A 23660-nucleotide genomic window follows, 5' to 3' on the forward strand; every position below is an offset into this window, starting at 1 on the left:
CTGCACTCCCTGGTCACAGCAGAGAGCTGGCCTGGAAGAGGGGCAACCGGGACAGAACCCGGCACCCCGACCGGGACTAGAACCTGGTGTGCTGGTGCCGCAAGGTGGAGGATTAGCCTAGTGAGCCGCGGCGCCGGCCAGCATGTGCTTTTATACTGCTCTGGTAGTTTGTCTTCGAGTGTTTCTTCCCTGAGCACACTGCACCAGGAAGGAGCCCGAGGTTGGCCCTCCACGAGCACAGTGAGCTCCTGCCTGCTCTGTGCAGCAGCCCTTGTTCTGGAACTGGTGCAGGGGTCACCCTGAGAGAGGCTGTCGACGGCACACGGCACGGAGCTGGGGCCCGGAGGAGGCTGGTGTGAGTGGCAAGGGGGCGATGAGATACCTCCAGTGTCTCAGGTGAGACACGATGGACGTCTACAGTGGGATGAGTTCTGTGCACCTCGCAGGCCTCTGTCCCCAACACCCTGCCTGTGTGTGAGGACACGGAGAGGTGAGGACGGCAATGAATGCCAAGTCCGTCTTCTCACCCTGGAAAGCAGGAGTCCCGAAGACGCACCTTCTTTCCTTGTCTTCTTCCGTCTCATTCCTTTTCTGCTGTTTTCGGCTTCATCACACATTATACAGCTGTCCCCAGGAAGTGAATAAGAAATCTTGGGAGCCACCTGGGTGCTCTCTCCCAGACCTGGTCTTTGACTCCATATTACATGTTCATGGTCATCACCTCCAGTACAGGGCCAGCGAGAAGTGGTGACTCCCACTGAGCTTCCCGGAGATAACTCATCCTTACTGACTTCCTGACTGGTTAATGCCAGGCTATTTTTTTTTACGTGAAAGCCAGTTCCCACCATTAACAGCCAAAAGCTTTGATTGATTCCAGTGGCCACAGCAGTGCCAAGGAGAGAGAGGAGGTGGCTGAGATCAGGCCTTGGGGAGGGCAGATAATGGGCCCTGAGTCAGGGGTCACCTGGATTCTGTAGAGACCTCATGTGGGACCGGTGGCTCGAGTCCAGATGTTAACAGAAATGCAGTTTGGAACAACAAAAAAGAAACCTTGGCAGGGCTGGCACCATGGCACAGCAGGTGAAGCCACCGCCTGCAGTGCTGGCATCCCATACAGGCACCAGGCCGAGACCCAGCTGTTCCGCTTCCAATCCACCTCCCTGCTATGGCCTGGGAAAGCAGTGGAAGATGACCCAAGTCCTTGGGCCCCTGCACCCACATGGGAGACCTGGAAGACGCTCCTGCCTTCTGATCAGCCCAGCTCTGGCCACTGCAGCCATTTGGGGAGTGAACCAGCAGGTGGAAGATTTTTCTCTCTCTCTCTGCCTCTCTGTAACTCTGCTTTTCAAATAAATAAATGAATTTTTTAAAAAAAAAATCTTTGTATTCTTTTTTCCTTCACCTCTGCAAATGCCCATAGCCCTACAGAGGCTAATCCTGACTCCACACTTCGATTTTAGCTTCTGACAAACATGGTAACAATGGAGTGGGACCTGACAACCACATGGGTGCTTCCCACAGAGCCACTAACAAGGCTTCGGGAAGGAGCCCTGGTAGTGAGGTCAGATCAGCACCTCAGGAACCAGTATGCTGTTTCAAGTATCTACGCACATCTTAAGAAGAGAGAGAGATGACTTAAAAAAAAAAAAAAGACATAGGTGTGGCCTCAACTCCTAAGTACCAAGACATTTCTCCGTGGACCTCTTTCAACACTGATGTTGTCTTCGCCTAGAACGATTTCTCTCCAGTCTTCACAGGGATCAGTTCCTCCCCTTACTCACCTGTTTAGGCAGTTCCTCCTCACAGACGATTCCGCAGACACCCTACCTGAAGTAACATCTGTCACTTGTTCACTGCGTGCACCCATCAGCCTGAAAACCATGGGCACAAAGACCATTACCACAGATGACTCAAAAGCTCCAAGAGTAACAAGCAAACAGTGGGCACTCACCAAGCACTCACAGAATCAGCGCACGCAGGGGCCGGCACCGTGGCTCACTTGGTTAATCCTCCGCCTGCGGCGCCGGCATCCCATATGGGCGCCAGGTTCTAGTCCCAGCTGCCCCTCTTCCAGTCCAGCTCTCTGCTGCAGCCCAAGAGAATCAGCACACGTAGACTTATTTCTGTCTTGTGCGTTATGCACAGGTCTTTGAAAGAAAGGCAGAGCTGCAGGTTACATGCTCTGAGCAAGATTTCACATTCCCATTTCATTAGGACCAGGAAGCAAGCATTCCTCAAAATCATCCGAGAAAGACACGCCGGCTGCAGCCTTGGAGACCCTGCTGAGTCACCTCCTGGACACTTGTGAGCCTGCCTCACAGTGGACGTGCCGCCCGACCACGGCCACCACCTGGTTCTAGACACTGAGCTCCACAAGAGATGGGTCTGGGTCATTTCATATCAGTAACCCCCATCCAAGTGGTCCAAAACATCAGCATCTTGGACCCAGAAGACAACGAGGAAGACAGTGGTAAAAAGAGAAGAAAGACTTCGAGGAGTGGGAGGAACAGTGGAGTAACAGTATGAAAAACACAAGCTTGTCAAGATGGCCTTCCCAGACTCCTCACACCTCCGGAGATGCCGATTCTCCCTCTCTATCTGGATGTTCGTGGTTACATCTTCTGCTCGCTGCATCCAAATTCTTACCTCCCGGTCTTTCACGAACCTTCCCCGCTGCGGTTTGGGGCTCAGGGCTGTGCTCAAGCTTCAGGCTTTGTCTTACTTGATCTTCAGTTCATCTCCGCACCCTTCAATGTTGCTTTCCTGTGACTCTGAGTCACCATCATTTCTGACTTTTCCAACTCAACAGACATTTCACCTTGGAATATTCCAGAATCCCAGCCCCCAGGCGTCTTCCCTGCAGAAGTGACTGCCTCCCACCCCACAGGGTCATAGAGGATTGAGGATCTCAGACCTGAGGCTTACATCTCCCTCAGCTCCAGTTTTGTCCACTCACCGGCCTGGAGAGCTCCCGCACTTACACGTATCAGACATGCCAACGACACGAGTCTAAAATAAGGCTCTCAAACCTTACCCCGTCCTCCCAACCTCCTCCCACTTCACTAACATCCATCACCCACCAACGCATTGTAGACTACAAAACCCTCTGGGTCATGTGTGAACACCCCTCTTACCCCACAGCAAGTAACCAGCAAGTCCTGCTGGTACTACCTCGGAAACATCACCTGGTTCATTGCTTCTCACCCCATTCATCGACTCACTTCATGTGGTGCCATCATTATAATGTAATCTTCCAAATAAAAGAGTTCTGCCCTTAGTGTTCATTGACAAATCCCCAACCCCTAAGACTCCTCTCCTTAGAATGGACAGACAAGATCTGGGTCTACCTTGTTCAGCCCTGGCATCCAGAACTGGGCTGGACACCAGTAGGCACTCAAGAGATAGTCAATGAATAAGTAAACAGAAACAATAAGAACAGAAGGAATGCTACTGTTATTAGCACTATCATTAGGATCATCATTAGTATAATAAGAATTAGAGTAGCTAATGCTTATAGATTGTTTATAATAGGCCCTGCACAAAGCACTTGCATGCATTACATATCCCATTATTTCTCACAAAAGCCTTTTAAGGAAAGAGTTAGCATCATTTCTCTTCTACAAACAAGGAAATGGAATCTTGGCAAGAGTCATTAACTCCCATTTCCAATACCAGTGGAGCTAGGATTGAAACTTGGTACACATGGCCTCCAATCATACTCTTGACACTAACACAAAGAAAACAGAAAAGGAAAGAAGAAAGGCAAGAGGGGCAAAGTGACCATCAGCTACGCAGCATTTTCCCATCTCCCAGGAGCCATGTGTGTGAAGCTCCAGGTTCCCTCCTGGCTGTTCCCATTGGCCTTGGAGGAAAAGAACACAGCAGTGAGCCTCACCCTGGCTGCCCTGTGCTGGTAGCATCCACGCCTCAACTACACAAGAGCAAATTCAAGTTCACTTTAAACTAGGTAACACTTGCGCCCTATGAAAAATGCATTCCATCTGAAACTTAATGTCTCACTGTTTCACAAGTTAATGTGGCTCCTTATAATTTATGTGAGAAACACTCATTTTTCAACTCCCAACTCCACAGAATCAAGTCTGCCTTAACTTTCTGGTTGGAACCATGTATCTGATGTTGTCATCCTTTCTCATGCACATAAAAAGTAATCTATAAAAACCTTCTTCATGCATCGAATGCATAAAACAAACCTGTTAATCCATTAGCAGAATTAGTTTAAGTTTCAATTTAAAAAAAAAAACATCATTACATTAGGTCTTGCTTTAACAAGCTCAGCAACACTGGCATCAAGGAAATCATCGATATTACAATCTGAAACCTAGGGTTAACACTGTGTGAATTTTCTGATTTGTCATAAAATCGCAGCCACAACAACCATAAGGGATCACGAAATGCACGCTTCTCTACCAGACCACCAAGCCAGCGGAGCTCTCTCTCCAAGCCTGGGGGAGAAAACAGGCTCTCTGGAGGGTGAGAGTTACAGCAATGAAAAGGACAAGCACATTTATGGGTTTCACATGATAGAATTTTATGACAATGTTTTTTAATAATTGGTGTCTCTGTGGTCCTCTGTCCTAAACTCTAGAGGAGACCCTCAAAGGTTTTCAGCCACCTTCTGCATTTTTTTTTTTTGGACAGGTAGAGTGGACAGTGAGAGAGAGACACAGAGAGAAAGGTCTTCCTTTGCTGTTGGTTCACCCTCCAATGGCCACTGTGGCCAGCGTGCTGCGCTGATCCGAAGCCAGGAGCCAGTTGTTTATCCTGGTCTCCCATGGGGTGCAGGGTCCAAGCACCTGGGCCATCCTCCACTGCACTCCCTGGCCACAGCAGAGAGTTGGCCTGGAAGAGGAGCAACCAGGACAGAATCCGGTGCCCCAACCAGGACTACAACCCAGGGTGCCGGCGCCGCAGGCAGAGGATTAGCCTAATGAGCCACAGCGCCGGCCCCCCTTCCACATTTTTAACATCCAGGGTCACTCTGAGTTTGTCATCTTTCACATCCTGACAATGACAAAACCAATTAAGTGTGAGCACAGGCGGCATCTGGGACAGGAACGCCACACGGGGCAGGGCAAAGGGGAGAATGGAACAGACGGGACCAAGCTGAAAAAGGGAAGTTGGACAGGCAGGGATGTTCCAGGCAGAAAAATGGGCTCCAGAGAAAGCCTGAGGGGCTGGCCAGGCCTGAAAAGTAAAGAAAAACAAAACAAAACAAGAAGACCGAGGACAGAACTTGCATGGCTACAGGTCTAAGAGAAAGTGCGAGAGGGAAAGAGAGATTGAAAGTGAAGTGAAGGGCATTCAGTCCTCCTCTGGGTCAGCCTGTGCTCGTCCTGTAATGGAGTATTAACCAACAGATCCGTCCAAGTGCACGCGTCTATTACACGTGCTCCTTCCTACAGCTGCTGTTTTCCCAACTGCGCAGCAAATGGTAGCTCCACAAAGCTAGTTTTTCCAAAAATATTTCTTTTTCCAATGTTCTCCAATTTTTTTTCTTAATTGTAAATTTTAAGTGAAAGGCAGAAAGAGTGGCAGAGACAGAGACAGAGATCCAAAGAGATCTCCCACCTAGTGGAGGGAAGAGCCTAGGGCTCAGTCCAGGTCTCAGGGACCTAACCTCTTGAGCCATGACCAGCCGTCTCTCAGGGTGTGCGTTAGCAAGAAACTGGAATCAAAGCCGAAGTGGGACTTGCTCTTAGGTACTTCCATTTGCAAAGTGGGTGTCCCAAGCGGCAGCTTAGCTTGCTGGGCCGTATCACCTGTCCCTCCCACAATTAGTGAAAAGCCCTTTTTAGACCACACAGCAAACACTGCCAGGACAGCCCCCTTCCTGGCCCTGGCATTTTGCTTCTCAGTGAGTCCCCCTCTCTTGGGCTTCAGACGACTGCTCGGCCAGCTACGAAACCCGCGCGCACGCGAGCAAAGATGGAGAAACAAAGTGCGTCTTCCTTCACTTCCACATTGCAAAGACAGTCTGTGGACTCCCATTATCAAAAGCCAGAGCTCTGCTGGGAGGAATTCCGTGAATGTATGTAAGCGAAGTAATATTCTATTTACTAAAACACTGAGAAGAAAGAAGCAAAAGTCAGCGTTATCCTGCGAAAATGTTCGTCTTGACTCCTATCAATACAAAAGCGTTCCCATACTGTGGGGACAACCACTTCCCCCTGACCCCACTACACAGCTCCTTAAGTCATTGTCTACGCGGAGCTCAATGGATCTATAGACAGCTGCGATTTGGCTCTGCAACAGGTGTAGACCTTGGGGAACCACACTTTATGTCTCTGTATACTTACTGGTTTGGGAAAGCCTCTACAAGTGTTTACAGTTGTAATGGTTTATTTGTAGGATCTGACTAAAACGAATGAAAAGAAAATTAGTATTTCAAAATTTGAACAGAACTGCCTCAGTTGAATTGGATTTTACGTAATTAATTCTTCTTTTTCATCCAAACCTCCAATACTGAAGAAGCAAATTGATTTCACCACACTTACTCTTGCACGTTTATCGACGCTCTCCTACCAGTTGCCCTTTCCGTATCAACGTCTCCAACCGTTATCTCGGGATATCTGCAGTGATTCCAAAAACCATTTTGTGGAACTATCAACCAGGGGCCCCACGTTCCTATATCCAAGGGCTGAACACCGGACCAACAACAGACCCTGGAGTACCTTCTCACTCGATTCTTAACTTGAAGCACAGAGTTGCGTCCTACCTGGAACGGAGCTACCTCTGCATGTGGGTGCACCCTGGGAACACAGTTCATCACATTCTGCTGGCTGAATCAGGCAGGAGCCTGCTTCCTGCCTCTGCCAAGCTTGGTTCTCTCTTATTTCCTATAATTCTTTGAGTTGCCTTCAAACTTCCAAAGAAGTCCCTGTATTTTTGACTTAAGTACCCAAACTTGGTTTCTGTTCCTGGTACTTGGTTGTTCTTTAGGAAATTCTCCCCATCCCAGTTTCTGAACAAATGATTTCAATGTCCAAAAAGGACTAAACAGAAACACTGACAGCAATATCCCACTGGTAATAACTTCAAAAGTAACCATAACGTCATCCTGAGTGTTACAAGTTCCCCCTTCGCGAGCCTAAGATGAGGACCTGATACACAAGTGCACATCCTGTTTATTTCACAGCACACAATTCATGCATTTCACACGTGGGAGGCTGACTCTGAGGACGAAGCATCCTTGTGAACACAGAGCTGTGAACAAGTTTTTCTGTTTCCACAGAGGGTAAGTGAAGATGTGTTCTCCATGCACACGGAGTGGACAGAAGCCAAGCAACACAGAATCAGTATCAGTCGTCGAAGTCGGTAGCCAGCAACCAGGCAGCTCAGGACGACTGTCTCAAGCTCTTGATTCTGTTGCCATCCACAGCCGTTACTCTCAGGGGATTGGCATCACTGAGCTTTGAGTGCATTTGCTCAGAGGAAAAATAAATCCCATCAACCCTCACGCATACTGGAAGAGGAAGCAGAAACTTCTTGTTCAGTTACATCAAGGCAGCTCCTTGGGAATGCCACCATCTACAGAAAGACAGCTGACTACCAAGCACCCTGATGAGGCTCGGTCCCACAGCCTTCCTGCTCCCGCGTGGCACCCAGGGGGACTTCTCAACCCCAGGGATCTATGTTTCACCACGGTAGCACCCACCAGCATCTACTGTCACTCTTCTCAACAAGGGTTTATTTATAAATTTACAAATAGCTGGCACAGAGGGTTACCATTTGGTTGACTGCCTCGCAGTGAGTTAATAAGACATGTAGAATAATAATCAAATACGCTGAAATTGATGCAGTCCAATTCTTTAAAGAAGCAGCGACTTGGTAAATATAGATGTTTTGATTACGGAAGATGCTTGTTTTATTTTCTTCTTCCCAATTGAGATTTAGTTATACCCAAGCCGTCTGGTATCCTGTTCTTTAAGGCTAACGTATACACAGGTACGCCCTAAAGCTGGATAGGATCTGGAAAACTAACAGGAACCTTCTTACTCTGCTTCCCAGCTTAATTACCCATTGACTGCTAGTGAAACAAGCACTCAGGAGAATAATATACAAAGTTCATACAATTCATTCACAACCACAGGCGGTGGGACATGTACTAAGTGCACCCCCATATACCGGACTTTTGTAAAATTGCACTTGTCATTCTGAAATGCAACTAAGCATTACCATTTTTGTGCCAAAAATATCCATTAGTACCATGTACGATTTCTGTAATTTCCACAAGTGCCAAGACTTTAATAACAACACCCCTTTACCCATCTGGTGACTGCTCACTCTAATTTCTACCGGAGCAGTTCTGACAACTTCATCTTCCTTAAAAGAATGAGTCATGATCTCTGAAATACACCTGCTATATGTGTATGTTGTTGATTTTAGTGGCACTTTTTAATAATTTATATAAAGTAAACAGGTTTCATATATTTTATACATACAATTCTAAAGTCAGTGTTATTTTCCCCATTCTGGCCTCCCTCCCTCCCCTTCCTTCTTCTTCCCTTTAAAACTATGCTAAATCCCAAAGCATCACTAACACGGTACAAACAATCTTTGGTGACCGTGGATACCATTAGCAAGGATTCTTTGACTTTTTCATCCATAATGTAAACCTCTAATTTTTCATCCAATGAAGACCTTTCTCATTACTAGGATGGCTTCACTTTCTTATTTTCCCTTTTGTATAAAAACCTACATTGTCGCTTATCACACTAATTTCTCAGAAGGACATTCTAATATCACTATAGGGAATACAAAAATAACCAAGGAATGCCTGTTTAAATAAGAAGATATCTTCAAAAAGGTCAGGAAATGCCTATTGTGAGAAAACAATTTGAAGAGTTCAAGGAATTTTTTGCACCCAAATAAATTTATCTCACAGGCAGGTTTGCAGCATAGTGGTTTAAGCTGCTTTTTGGACCTCCTGTCTGCCCTCACACCCCTCCAACCAGAAAGACTGGCTTAAGTCCTTGCTACCTTACACTTCAGATCCAGCTTCCCCCTTAAGCACCTGGAAGGCTATATCCACCAGCCCAATTACCTAGTCCCTGCCATACACACATGGGTAACCGGGTGAAGTTCTTCACACCTGGCTTCGGCCTGGCCTAGGCTCAGATCTTCTGGGCATTTGAGGAGTGAACCAAAGAGAATTGAAGAAACCTCTCTCTCTCCCTCTCCCTCTCCCTCTCCCTCTCCCTCTCCCTCTCCCTCTCCCTCTCCCTCTCCCTCTCCCTCTCCCTCTCCCTTTCTCAGCAACTAAGCCTTTCAATTAAGTAAGTCTTTTTCAACATTTTTGAATTGCTAAATTTTTTTTCTACAGTATTTTTGAAGTATCCCAAGAACCTTGCTTGATAACAGATGCCCACTCTGAAATACTGATATAATAGAATGACACCGTCCAGTGATTACTGGCTGTGTGCTTTATGTCCTTGCTTTTTAAGCTGTCCAGCCCAAGAGTAAGAAGCAAGGTAAATACCAGGCAATAGACCAGCTACTCAAGTCCTGAGTTTCCCAATGTCAGCCAGTGCAGCCCGTTTCAGTGAACTTGGCCACCATCGCAGCCAGAGATCCTGGTCCTCTCCTACCCAGTCTGTCTGAGTGCCTAAGGTACTATGTGGCCGATGTGGTACTCTGCAGAATTTCCTATTATGTCCCCAGAGATTAAACAACAGGGACTCATTTACCAAAATAAAGGAAAACAGAGCCCCTCGTGTGGGTCTCAAAGAGGTTATACTTATACCGGTCAAGTTGTTCAATATGCAAAATAATTCAGAGATGAATGGAAGCCAATACACAGATATTTTACAATCAATTCTTCACTGAATGTTTCCTGGACTGGAGGCTCTGCGTCCGTTTCAGAGGGGTCCAGGTGAGTGGCTGCAGTGTTTGCTGCTATGTTTTTGTTTACTGAGTATTCGTTGTTCTGTATGGACACCTGTCAAGCTCTCTGCTTGCTTTGCCCAGTGGAGGTGGATGAGAACACTGGGGAGCCACCAACAAGGCAACGGAGACAGTGGCATTTGCTATACCATGGCCACCGAAGTTTGGACTAGAATACTCAAGTTCATTGGGACATGTCTCTACCCCACTGAACACAGCCCTACAGAGAACCAAAAACCAAGGCGTCCCAAGCTGCCACATCCCAACACGGGCAAGCGCCCTACAGATAACTGACATCCTCAAGTGAGACATGGAAATGTGAGAATAAAATGGAGCGCATGTTGGACTCCAATTCAGTAATGGCTATAGACACTTCTTCATTGTTACGACCCTAAAACTGCAAGTTAACCTAGACTGGGTGACCCTTCAGCCTTGCCCTGTATAAGCCCTTCCAGCTTTATAAACCAATACTCTTCATATACTGTTTCTTTTTCTGAATGAAATTCATCACTCTTGCCATAATTTAGAAAAACCACTGATAGCCTAAACCATAAATTTCTCCCAGGAAAGCTTTTTCATGAAGTATGGAAACACGAGGTTTCACCAAGATGGCTGAGTACTGCCATATTCAGTAGGTTAAACACAACACTCTTCCTGCCGCCAAAGCTTGATTATAAGGATGTTTTACACGCACCCAGTTACTTCCAGACAACAAAGTCGTCTCCCAACCCTCCTTCAACAAGACATTCTACTGTTCAACGGAATTCCTGATTTTTGAGTGTCTACCCCTCTGTGTGTGGATGGTTCTGTGCTACTTTGTAGCATTTGCTACAACCTGAGCCTCTGTATCACCATCACTATCATGTGGCAGTCATTCCCCCGCAAGCCAGCACAGGAGGAGTCACCTCCACCTTCAGATGTGTTTACTTCCCCTGTGTTTCCCGGCACACGGAAGGCAGGTGGAAGAGATGCAATGAGGAGGAATTTTTGAGACTCACTTTTGCACCGCTTTTTCACACAGCAAAAATACAGTCATTATCTACTTCTAGTCTCACACTAACAGTGATGATCTACTACCGCTCAGGAGGGACCCGCGACTTCCAATCAGGATGATATGCACCTGAGAACAGTCTAAACCAAGAGGGATACATTTTCTCCCGAAGTATGTGATGACTTTGCAACTCAGAGAAGCAATACACTGGCTCCCAGGGTGTTACTAGAGAAACCAGGGCCAGGAAATGAAGCTCTTGGCTCAAACATCAGAGCATTTTCTGGGATGAATATCACGGTTCTTGGAAGAGAATTTTATATCATATGAATTCAAGAGTCACAGCCATGGCATTTCTTCAACGGCACTTAAAGATTAAAGTAACACTGATCACTATTACTCTGGGGTTTTAAAACACTTCTCTCATTCTAGAATGTCACTCACAACCCCCTGAGGACAGCCTTGCCTGGCTAACTCTGACTGATCTTTTAATACCAGTAAAGCACCTAGGTTTCTGCAAAGTCTTCTCCCAAAGCAGCGCCCAACCAGGCTCTTCTCTGGCAGGTCTGCTCTTCGAAAGCATAGATGTTTTTTTCTCCTGGCTTCATCACTGCTATCACTATTTTTCATTAAAATCCTGGATCAGGACCTGCTGCAAAAATGATGCTTAGATACTGCATGAACATAACCAATGAATAACTTGCCCCATACACTCCCTCCCATGCGAGGAGTTTATTACAGCTGATTAATGATCACTCTCAGAATTGGACAAAGTACTAACTACAGCCTTGTAGTTAATCATCACTTGTACCATTCACACATTTTTACATCCACAGTGTACTTACTGACCCTGTTCTGTGTTGGGTACTGCCCTTGGCGTACAGGGCCAAAACTCAACTACAACATGCTGTTCACCCTCAAGAAACTTCTCATGGCAGAGAGCAACTGTGTACATGATTACCATGAAATGCAACCAATCCAATGGCAAAGTTAGGCATGAGATACTACAGAACTCAGAAAAGAGAAACCTCTAATTAGATTAATGAAGGCTGAATGCAAACCCCAGATGGGAAGACCATCTAGAATCAGCAGAAAAACCATTTATTTCAATTATATTAGGTGGCTAAGAGAGTCATGGGCAAGGCTAGGCAACAAAATCCTAAAATGAGCAGAAATTAAAGCCGGCTATGCTGTCACAATCAAAGCCAGAACCTAGAAGTAAGATGCCAACAAACCAACCTGGCTGGGCACTGCTGCTGTTTTTCCTGGAAATGAGAAGCTGGAGACGACACCACTTTGGGCAGCTGACTCCAGATGTCACATCCACCCCTGCTACATGGGTGTTCACCCCTGCTATATGGGTGTTCACCCCTGCTACATGGGTGTTCACCCCTGCTACATGGGTGTTCACCCCTGCTACATGGGTGTTCACCCCTGCTACATGGGTGTTCACCCCTGCTACATGGGTGTTCACCCCTGCTACATGGGTGTTGCCGCTGCAGCTGCTGTGAATGAAATCGGCTTTCCATTGTGCCTGCTTCTGTGTGTCCCTCAATCTTGGCCCAAACGTGTCTGACCAGTCCTGACGGTGCCATGTGCCTGGGTCCGTGCTTCAGGGAGGACTGGGGGACTTACTCATCTGGTATTTCAGCTGCACCTTACAGCAATCTCAGTGTTTCATCAAAATGTGTGTGACTGGTCATCTACCATGCTTCTATGCACACATCAAAGCTTACCAATACTGTGCAAACCAAGGGACAAACATACGCACCACAACACAAAACAGGACCCTGAAGGAAAAAAATTAAGAGTTAGCTTTCCCCAAGGTGTCATGTTTTGGAAAGATAACTAGGAATCAGCTAGCAGTCCAGGAACAAAGAGGAACACACGCACAGGAAGAAAATACCCCGATACCCACACAAATTTGACTGTGGTTGGGTAGAGTGTGTGTACGGACGCGTGAGGTGAGAACTGAGGATGGCAACTGTGGACCCAGACTTGAGGCTGAGGCAGACCCCAGTTCATAAATGCCTTGAACATCAGAGTTAGAGAGAGAGAGGGACAATCTTCCATCTGGTGGTTCACTCCCCAAATAGCCACAATGGCCAGGGCTTGGTCAAGCCAAGAGCTTCATCCAGTTTTCCCACGTGTATGACAAGGGCTCAAGTATGTGGGCCATCTTTGAATGCTTTTCCCAGCTCATTAGCACAGAGGTGGATCAGAAGGTGAGCAGCTGGTACATAAACCAGTGCCCATATGGGATATCGCCAACGCAAGTGGCAGCTTTGCTCATTATGCCTCAATACCGGCCCCTGGATATTTCTTAATCCTCTGTGGAACGGGAAGTCAGAAACAGACACTTAAACACTTTACTTGGTATGGCAACTAGTTTATCCACACAGCAGAGGAGATACCATATTGGGAGGCTCTGTGCAAGAATGGGTAACGGTAGTGTGGGGAGCAACCGAGACTAGACTAAATTACTGGAACTGCTAAGACTAACTCTGTGCATCTGATCTCCCACCATATGGTGCTGAGAGGGAGTACACAACTTCCACACAGCTGCCTCACCAATTCGACTAACAAGCTGCAGGAGCTGATCCTGCCCCTGATTGGAGGAGAGCAGCGTGCTTGACGCGTGGGGAGAGAACGCCAGCAGAGTTGGGATTGGTGGAAGAGGACTATAAAGGAGGAGAGAGACAACATGCAGGAGGAACATCTGAGGAACCCCTGAGAGAGCCGGCCGGCGGTGTGCCGCCCCTCCACGGAAGCAGGGGAAGTGGTGGAGGTGCCGCCCCTCCGCGGAGGTTGTGGGGAGCGGCAGCTAACCCGGGAAGGGCTGAGGAAAGAGAACAGCACAGGGTCCGGTGTCGTTCCTCCACGAGTGGGGGAGCGACAGGTAGTTATAAATTAAAATGAATAAAATGGCCTCCAAAGTAGGGAAATAATATTGATGATGGACAAAAGACCACGCACAAAGATGCTACAAAGCATGGAAGCATAAAATCTAAAATGTGCTGACCAATGACGAGTCAAAAACATTCACCGTCTTTTCTAGAGGATTCCACAGATTCATTGTATTATTTATTTATTGAGATTTATTTTTTTGAAAGGCACAACTATAGACAGAGGGAGGGAGAGACAGAGATCTTTCATCCACTAAGTCACTCCTGACATGCCACAACAGCTGGGGGGCTGGTCCAGGCTCAAGCTAGGAGCCTGGAACTCCACCCTGGTCTTCCGCATGGGTGGCAGAGACCCAAGTACTTGAGCCATGCCTGCTGTCTCTCCGGTTGTGTGTTTGCAGGAAGCTGGAATCAGGAGTTGAGCCAGGTCTTGAATACAGGCACTCAGTATGTCTCGGGGACATCTGGAACCAATGCACATGATGCCATCAGACAGAAGCACCAGCCTTCAATGGGTGCTGTCCACTCCGCTGGGTATTTTGAATGCTATACAGCATTTCTCTGAGCCAGCAAAACAAACCTCAATACGTCTCCATGTACTGTCCTGGAAGATTTAAGTACGTATGCGTGCTGCTCCTTGCTGGGCTTTCAAAGACGACTGTGCCATGGCATCTCAGATGACAAGATTCTGTAAAGCGGTCCTATGCCTTGCCCCAGCCTGTCGGTTTATATTTTAAAAAACCTGCTAAGATTTTGATTGTTTTTGTACAGCATCTGTAGCAGTCCCACATGGTTACTTTTAAGTTGTTTTCACCGATTTGAAAGACAGAATTACAGACAGAGAGGGAGAGAGAAAAAGACAGAGGTCTTCTATGCACTGGTTCACTCCCATAAAGGCTGTGACAGCCAGGGCTGCACCAGACCAAAGCCGGGAGCAAAAAACTTCGTCCCGTCTCCCACACGGGTGCAGGGGTCCAAGTCCCTGGACCATCTTCACTGCTTTTCGTAGAATATTAGCAGAGAGGAGGATTGGAAGTAGAGCAGCTGAGACTTGAACCAGCGCTGATACAGGATGCCAGCACTGCAGGCAGCATAATAAACCACACCAACGGCCCCAGCAGCTTCATTTCAAAACCCCTTGAAGGTAGGTAATAATCTAAGAATTTGAGGATTGTGAGGTTGCATCAGTCAGCTTTTATACAACTATAACAGAATGCCCAAGGCAGGTCACATACAGAGAGAAACTTAGCTCAGCTTTGCAGGGTCTAAGAACATAAAGCAGAATGCAGTTCCTAGTGAAGGTGCCATGTAGCGGGGCACGAGCAGACAAGGGTCACATAACCAGGAGGAAGGAGGGAGGGAGCCAACGGCAATGGACTCAGGCCCAAGCTGAAGCTTTCTAATGACCCTGTTGTGAGAACTGCGAGGGCGCAGCCCCCAAGACCTAAGGACTGCCACTATGGCCACCATGCAATGCACACAGTGATAAAACACATCACACCTACTCAGGAGAGAGGAGCACACAGTGACTGACATCTGCAATAAGTCAATCTAAGGAATTCCTGAGGTCTACAAAACTGAATGCCAGCTATTGGTTATGAACAGTCATTTCATTTCACCTAATTATTCTAGGAAAACATATTCCTGGCCAAGGTAATGGACAGAACAAATTCTAGAGTGTTTGTGGATAACAACAATTACAAGATCAATATTTGTCACTGCGTTAAGTGATGGCCATGAAATACTCAGAAGATGATGCAAGTGTGCATGGAAGTTTTGTAAACATGGCAATCATGAAGATGTCATGGCTGTAACACATCTCTCCTATTTGTTGCCACATTGTGAATTCTCCTGGAAACTGTGCCGCAGCGCAAACAACACAGATACGACCGACACTGTTGCAGTCACAGAGCTAATCCTATCTCTGACAATTCTTGAATCAGACGTAGTTCAAGCGATCTTGAATTTATTAAGGCCACAAGCTGTCCTACACAATGATCTTGACTCTCACAAGAAGGAATGTTTATGTTTAATTTAGGCAGTTCCTGTTAGCGTGTGAACCCAGATGTTAAAGAATAGCGGGCTAGTGAGAATGAATTTTCTCTCATTCCTGGATCTATCAAGCTACAAATTGCTTTTGCTGATATTGCACATGCATTCATTCAAACAGGATCATTTACACAAATAGGGCTCTTCTACAAAATCTCATCAACTGAGATTACCACAGCACAGTCTTCTTCGAAAGCCCAACACGGAGCAATGCTCATGTGTACTTACACCTTCCAGGACTGTACACAGGTAAGTACTGAGGTTTTCTTCTATCTTTTAGGTTAATTTTGCATAGCTTTCCAAGTTCCCAACAGAGTACAGAGCCACCACTGAAGGCTGGCTTCTTCTGTCTGATGTCCCCCTCTGCAACTGTTCTCTCAGAGCACAAGAGAGGGCTCATGCACCTGCCATGGCTCTGTGCATGGGGGAAGACACCTCAAGCTCCAGGTCACAGGTAGCCTGGGCCTCAGGGTTCAAGACCAATTAAAATCTGAAACTGAAGTATTGTGAAAGGGGAAAGCCTCTTGGAAAGGCAAAGAATCATAACCTCCAATTCAAACTGCTCAGAGAGATTGGAAACAAGCCCTTGCAAGCAGCTAGCAGACTCACTATGGCAAAGCAAGGGTTTGTTTTCACATGTGCCTTCTTCCTCTCTCTCTCCCTCATCCTTCCTTGCTCCCTTCCTCTCCCTTCCTCTCTCCCTGTGTCTGTCTCTCCTTCCTTCCCTTTTTCTCTCTCTCACCCTCCCTCCCTCTCTCTCTTCCTCCTCCTCTCTCACCCTTCTTCTCACCCTTCCTCCCTCCCTCTCTCTCTCTTCCTCCCTCTGTCTGTCCCTCCTTCCTCCTGTTTTTCTCTCTCCCTCTCTCTCATATACACATACATACACACAGTACATGAACGCACACACCAATGCCACAGACACAAGACAATGTGTACACAAGTTCACTTTCTTTTCTTCTTGTACTTCTCAATCCAATTACACTCCTCCTAGCAACCCAGTTACATAATAAACCTTGTGATTGCAACTGAAGGCAGTTATCCTTTGTCATTTGTTGTTTTCAAACTTTTCAAATGCATACCACAACTCTATTCACAGGAACCAATGGGATAGCCGGGAATCAAGAATAGGTGAGTCTTAGATGATTGCCTACATACCATCTTGTTCATTTCACCAACCTGATGGAGCAGGGATCGAAAATATCCAGGTCAAGTGTCCAAATGGTTACACCAACGATGGAATGGAGTCCACTGATCAAATCTGGGTCTTGCTGACACCACACCCAGTGTGATTTCTGGTCTTTCCGCCACACCAACACTGTTGCATGAGCCTAGCAGACTCATGTCTTCCTTGAGTGTTAAGGACTAGCACGAGTAGACTAGGAAACATGTGAAAATTTGAACTTACTCTTGGTAACTTCCTACCCAGAGATCCAAATGGAGCTTCATACTCCTGGCTTTGCCCTAGTCCAGCCCTAAAGCCCTGATTATTGGCAGACATTTGAGCATTGAACCAGCAGATGGAACAACCTTTTTTCTCTGTATCTCCCTACATTTCTGTAAATTCAAGTAAATTCACAAGATCCTAAAAAGAAAAAAAAAAGGTGTGACCTAGCCTATCAGGGCTCTCTTGCTCCCAGTAGCACCAGCTGGTACTACGGAAAAGCTCACCCTCCAGGACAAAGACTCCAAGGGGAAGGACAGCGTGCAAGGTGACGCCACCAATACAACCTGCTTCTCTCGGCTGCACCACTTCAGTGTTGCGTTAGCTGCAAACATAAGCTGGGGAGTTCAGACTACATGTAGGGGCTTCTGTATTTTCAAGAATTATTGTGCACCAAACACTGATATTCTAATTTTCTACCTAATGATGCCAAGCCAAAAACCACCACAGGAAATGAACGAGGGTCTACAACACCACCTACTAGAAAGACCCAGAAACATTCTTTCCTAAACCTAAGTAAGGCAAGGGAAGTTCTTCACTGAATTGACAAGATTTTGACTGTGTGAGCTCTGTAAACGTTGGGACAGAAAGAACACTGTTCTGTCTTTACTTTACACAGTACCAACTTCAGTGTTCGTTGTGAGATGCACTTGTAGCTATTAGGTGGTGCAAGATAGCACGTGAACTTTATCTCTCAGATTCCTCTTCCTGTTTCACTCATAGTCTCTCTTCATTTTGGTCTTACTTATTTGATTCTATCCCAATGATTTAGATACAGCCCTAACTTAAAGCAGGATTCAAGTAACAAAGAAAGAAACCAAAAATGCAATCAGCAAAAATGATTAGGTATTTCCCTAGGGATTCCTGAAGCCAGCCTTGAATGAATCTTCAACATTACAGTGTACCACAAGCCCAAAGTGAAGACCAATTTCCTACTCATAAAATGTATGCCTGTATAATGTCAGACATTCTCCCCTTTAAAACAAAGGTTTTGAGTTAAACAGCTGTGATCTCCTCTCAAAGTTCTGGGGGAAAATTAGGAGGTAAAGACCTAACCCACTTGACGAGTGCAGTGGCAGAATCCACTTGGGACTCAACACCCACCCACAGGACACAGGAAGTGCAGGGTCAGAAGCAGCGCTGAGAAGGAAAGTCAGCCACGGTCACGAGGTCTCTTTCCAGTTAGGTGAAGGCTAAGAATCGTGCAGCAGGAAGGAAGAGCCTAAGAGTGACCCAGAACAATAGGAATTTCTGAAACTACAGCTCATGCAGCAAACCGAATCACAAGCACAGGACGTGCAAACAAGCTCAAGCTCCCTCCCTTTGGCTGCCACGTGCAGATACGGCCTCGGAGACTGACGTTTCCCACGCTTGCTCGTGCAAAGCCCTTCTGTGTCTGTTGCCTTACTTGTTGGTTGGTTTTGAAAAAATCACCTGTTTTTATTAATAGCAGTTTGAATTAGATTCAATTCCTATAAACAGAACTGAGCAGCTGATTCTAGTCTAAGAATTGTACAGCAAAATCCAAGTGTGCATATTATACATTCAAAGATAGTCTGTTCAGTATTTCCACACAGGGCAAACTGAGACCTGAGTACTACTAGTCAGGATTCCCAAGTGTGAGGATTTTGTGGTATTTCACATATTCTGCCCAGTGGACAAGAGCAAGCCCAACATCTCAATCAGTACCCCCAATATGAGAAATAAACGCCCCAAACAATCTTCTGCTAGTGCTACTGAGTAGAACTGCCTTCCTCAAAACAGAACGCTGGGAAGGCTACTTGCCTAAAGACTAAATTTATACTGCTTGGATAACTTTATTTTTGCCAGATCATTCCGAGGTAGCACTGTCAATCTTCCGATCTGAGTGGCGCTGGGATGGGGCTCATGCCATTTTCGATGATCCCCCTTCCCAAGAGGGGTAGAGAGGAAGAACAACTGTGGGGAAGCACACGGAGCCACATTGTCTCAGGCTGGGATCTACAGTCATACAACTTAAAGGACTTCAGCATCACACCTTGCCAAATCCCTCCAAAACCCACAAAGTGCTATAGAAGATGACAGATGGACTTCACAGGACTTGGGGAACCTCAGAGTAGAGACAGGGTGATTATCTGCAGTGTTTACTTATCCAGAGGACCCCACAACGCAGACATGTGACGCGTGAAACTTAAGCATTGCAAGATCTTCCTACCTGCCTCTTTGGAAATCTGAGTGAAGGATTCCACACCTTTCTCCCCGTAACTTCCTTCAGACGCAAGGGTAGACACGTAGTTCCAGCCCAGGGCCTTCACAATGTCCACCATGGCCTGGGCTTGGAAGGAATCGGGTGGGACCACGCGGGAGAAGAAGTCGTAGCGCCGGTCGTCACTGAGCTCGGGTGCCGTGGACGCGTAGCTGATCTGGGGGATCTGAAAAGACAGGACAGCACCGTGTGAGCACAGACTTTCAGGGGCTTGCTGACACGCCCAGTGGTCTGCGCAGAATAGGCTGAGAGCTTCAAGGGACACGAGAGCTCTGTCACACACCACCACACAGTCGTAGACCACCTAACGACAACCGCTCTCTTCTCAGTAGGATCAAACCGTTGGCCTCCCGCTCTGCCCCTTCATTTCCCCCTCTTTGTAAGGGGGACGGAGGTGGCCATGGCAACTTTAAGGTCAGGAGAGGTAGGAGAAAAAGGCACACAACCATTCTTCTAAACATTGTGGATCACAGCTTAATTTCCGTGCAAAAAACACAACCTCGCTGCGGTGTCCAGATAGAGTGGTTTAGATGACACAGCCTGTGAGCCCTCCAGGGCAGCACCACCCATCTAACACTGACTGAAGTCGACCAAGTACCTATGCAGGCTGCATGTGCAACCTAATTCATTCTTCTCACGACCATTGCAAGACATCTCGGTAACACCCCAAGGCCCAGGGAAGGCAGGACGCTTCCTTCCTCCAAAATCCTCTCCCAACAGTCTTTTCGCTTCGCAGGAGCTTCCTTAAAACTCTCTCAACCCCTCCTTGGGTGCTGGAGTCAGCTGGTGTCCTCCCTCAGCATATCCCACAGGTGCCGCTGAGCCGCTTCTGGACACTGCAGCGCACTGACCCTTGACTCCAGGACAGATGAACTGGACGTTGGAAGAGTTCTAGCACTCACGCCTGTCAGGATTATCCTTGGGCCTCGCAGAAGGGCACAGCCAACAACCCAATCATGTGCACAAAGAGTACCTTGTTTGTTTTGAAGGATCCTTTGAGATTTAGCTATCTGAAGTAGTTTTTAACTAAATCAAATTACCTAGACAGACAATCTGTTTTAACAAAATCAAATTACCTAGAAAATAAAAAAGCTACAAAAACCGTTTGCCTGGGATCACGAGTGCTCTCTGGGCAGCCTTGAAGGAGTCGCCAATGAGGAAACTGCCCTGGGATCTGCCTTCAGGACCTTGTGCAGAGCCCAGCACCTGTTCTTTCTCTTCACTCCAGCAAGCAGTAGACCATCAGTGGTGTAACTCATGTGCAATCATTTCTGACAAAACTGCTTGCCAACTCTCCCACGGTTTACACCTCCTCTATTAACAGCCATTGCTCAACCGTCTAAACGTGAGTTTTGATCTTTGCTTACAGGAAGCAGAACAGCTCAGCTTGGTTCGCCCATGTCCAAGGTATACTCAAGTTGACTCACTGAGCCCCGAAATTGCATTCAGTATTAGCCTGGTTGTCCTCCTAAGGGACATTTGCTCACAAACCTTCCAGGTTAGCATTGCAGTCAAATCCAACCTGTTCCAACAGGAGCCTCCACTGTCCAAGCTGCAGTTCTGGACTGTGACCACTAGGGGCAGCTCTCTGTCCCTTCATCAGAGCCCAAAGCCAGTTTCAGAAAGGTACCAACACCCTGCAGGGTCTTTCCTGTGCAACCTCTCAGTGACGGGGGCAGTGAAGCGCAGCAGAGAGAAGAGGATTTGTTCTGTGCAAGATCTAGAATCAGATCACGGTGTTTTGGTGGACTACTGTCTATGCTGGTGAAGTTATCTCACTTCCATGACCTGACAGCTGAGTGAGAGGCGGGGATAAGGAATGTGCATTGCCCAGTGTAATTCCTGGAACAGCAGGGGCATTTCATACATGGGGGTGGAGGTGATCAAATAATCATCAAAAAATAAGGTTATTCTTTCCACTGCATTTCACTTCCCATGTTGTCTGCAGCCCATGGGATGGTTCTAAGGCACAGGAAAACTTTGCATATTCCTACCACTGGTTTAGAAAGAATGGCTATTGTTTACTCAACTCCTTACTGTGAGAGCCAGTAGTGTTTCCAAATTGTGGGTACCTCGCCTTATCTAATCATCAACAAACACACATACACACTTCTCCTCTGCTCTAGGTTTGTTTGACCAAAACAAAAACCAAAAGCTTGAAGCAGAGTACGACCTGGTCTCCAGTCTTAAAGCAGCTATGAAACACAGAGCAAGGCTCCAGCCTCGACTCTTCAGGATAACACCTCCTAAGGTCTTGCTCAAATACTTGAATACTAAGTGTAAGAAAAGGAGACGCAGTCCAGGCTGATCTCTGCCCACTGAACTGACAACGCAGCCACTGTGTGATGGTGCTGGCTACTCTGAGCCTACTGTTCAAACCTTCCATGTAAAGCTTCTATAAACATCTCAAGAGGATGGCATATCTGTGTGTCGGTTATGGTTTGGATTTTTATGTTTTAAGTAAAGAAAACATCAACTGAACAGAAGCTTCAGGAAGAAAAAAAAATGGAAAGAGAGAGACGGAGGCCTTTCACAAGAAATGAGAGGGAGAAGTCAAGCATTTCAACACATTTCCATCCCTCGCCACTTGTGGAAACATAAAACCTTCACGCACTGCTCAGAGACCTGCCCTGCACGAATCCCTCTCTAGCTGTGAAAGGCTGCTAATAAAGACACATCCAGCCTTTTCCTTGCAGCTGAATTTATGCAGCTTCCGTAAAACACCAGCATTGTCAAGTTCCCCGATGCAAATCAGTTTCTGAACTGTGCTGCAAATTTTAGGAATGAAAACCATGGCAAAACCAATTTCTCTCATCACAACACACCCTCGGAAAATGATCGCTCTCTGTGGTCCACTCCCTCCAGTGCAGATAAATAGCCGTTCCCAGCTTAGGAGCCATATTTCTCTCTAGCATCATGCACACACCCCCTGTCCACAGCACTTATTTTTACAATATGTGTGTAACTGCAGACTGTTTGAAAAAAGAACGCAAGACACCAAGAATCTGAGTTTCAAATTAGGCTTTGTGAGATGCTCCCTCCCTCCTATTAACAAAGATGAAGGACAGAAATGATTAAAAATTTCTGTAGTAAGAAGCTGGGTATTTACCAAGCCCTTTCGCTTTATATTTAGTTTGCAAACTCATCTTTCCTCTGACACAGTAATTATTTTGTGCTGTGTGTTACAACTGGCACATACAACCAACCAGATGAGTGTTAGTCACTTTTAGTGATTTATTGCCACACTCTCCTTGATCCTGAGCTATAATTTCTCTTTCTGCTGTGGAAATCCTCCCCTCTTGCCAGTCATTTGTGGAAAAGGAGAATTGATCTTGTGAGGACAACTGAGTAGAATAACAACTCAGTGTTAAAAAAACAGATACTCCATCTCTTACTGAGGCTTCTTTGCATAATTTAAAAAACAAAGCATGTTATCTCAAAACCTAACAAAGAAAAGAAATAGACGGGAGAAGGGAGGAAGGAAAGTATTATTATATTCTTAGAACTGTATCTATGAACTACGTTAGAACTGTTCTCTTTGTATTAATATCATATTAACATAAAAAATAACGTATACATATAATCTTTAAAAACTGTAGTACAACTAAAGTCTCAAATTTTGTTATTCTTTTCTCATCATAAAAAGTTATATAAGAGTCATGTTGTCAATAATGACGGTAAGACAGAATTAAAACAATTATAATCTCCACTGTATGGAATGAGTTTGTAGTTTTGCTTAGAAAATCACCTAAATATAAATCACAAAAAATGTAAAATAGAATAAGGTAGTTTTTAAAAATATATATTTATTTGAAGGGCAGAGTAACAGGGAGAGAGGCACAGATACAGAGCTTCCAACTGCTGGTTTAATTCACCCCTTCCCCAACAGCCAGGGTTCGGCCAGGGTGAAACCTGGACCCTGGAACAGTCTGGGCCTCCCATGTGGGAGGATGCGGCCTCAGATCTATCCCCTGCTGTCTCCCAGGGTGCGCGTCAGCAGCCAGCTGCATCAGAAAAATGACAGCTGTGACTCAACGCTGTATTTCAACACAGGGTGCAGGCATCCCACATGGCGGCTTACTCTCCGGCACCACAACGCCTGCCCCAATAAGGTGATCTTCATGCCTG

General features: G+C 46.4%; 1 protein-coding gene across 5 annotated transcripts in view; it reads right to left on the reverse strand.

Moving 5' to 3' along the window:
• The window catches only part of GRM7 (glutamate metabotropic receptor 7), a 742767-nt gene that overhangs the window by 541270 nt on the left and 177837 nt on the right, over window positions 1-23660 (reverse strand). For all 5 annotated transcript variants that reach the window (XM_089305656.1, XM_089305657.1, XM_089305658.1 and 2 more), the window contains one exon: window positions 19482-19698. In XM_089305656.1, the coding sequence (XP_089161782.1) occupies window positions 19482-19698 (217 nt within the window). The remainder of the gene's footprint in view (window positions 1-19481; window positions 19699-23660) is intronic.

Source organism: Oryctolagus cuniculus, chromosome 10 (genome assembly GCF_051225735.1).
Source record: "Oryctolagus cuniculus isolate XC-2025 breed Fujian yellow rabbit chromosome 10, ASM5122573v1, whole genome shotgun sequence".
NCBI lineage: Eukaryota > Metazoa > Chordata > Mammalia > Lagomorpha > Leporidae > Oryctolagus > Oryctolagus cuniculus.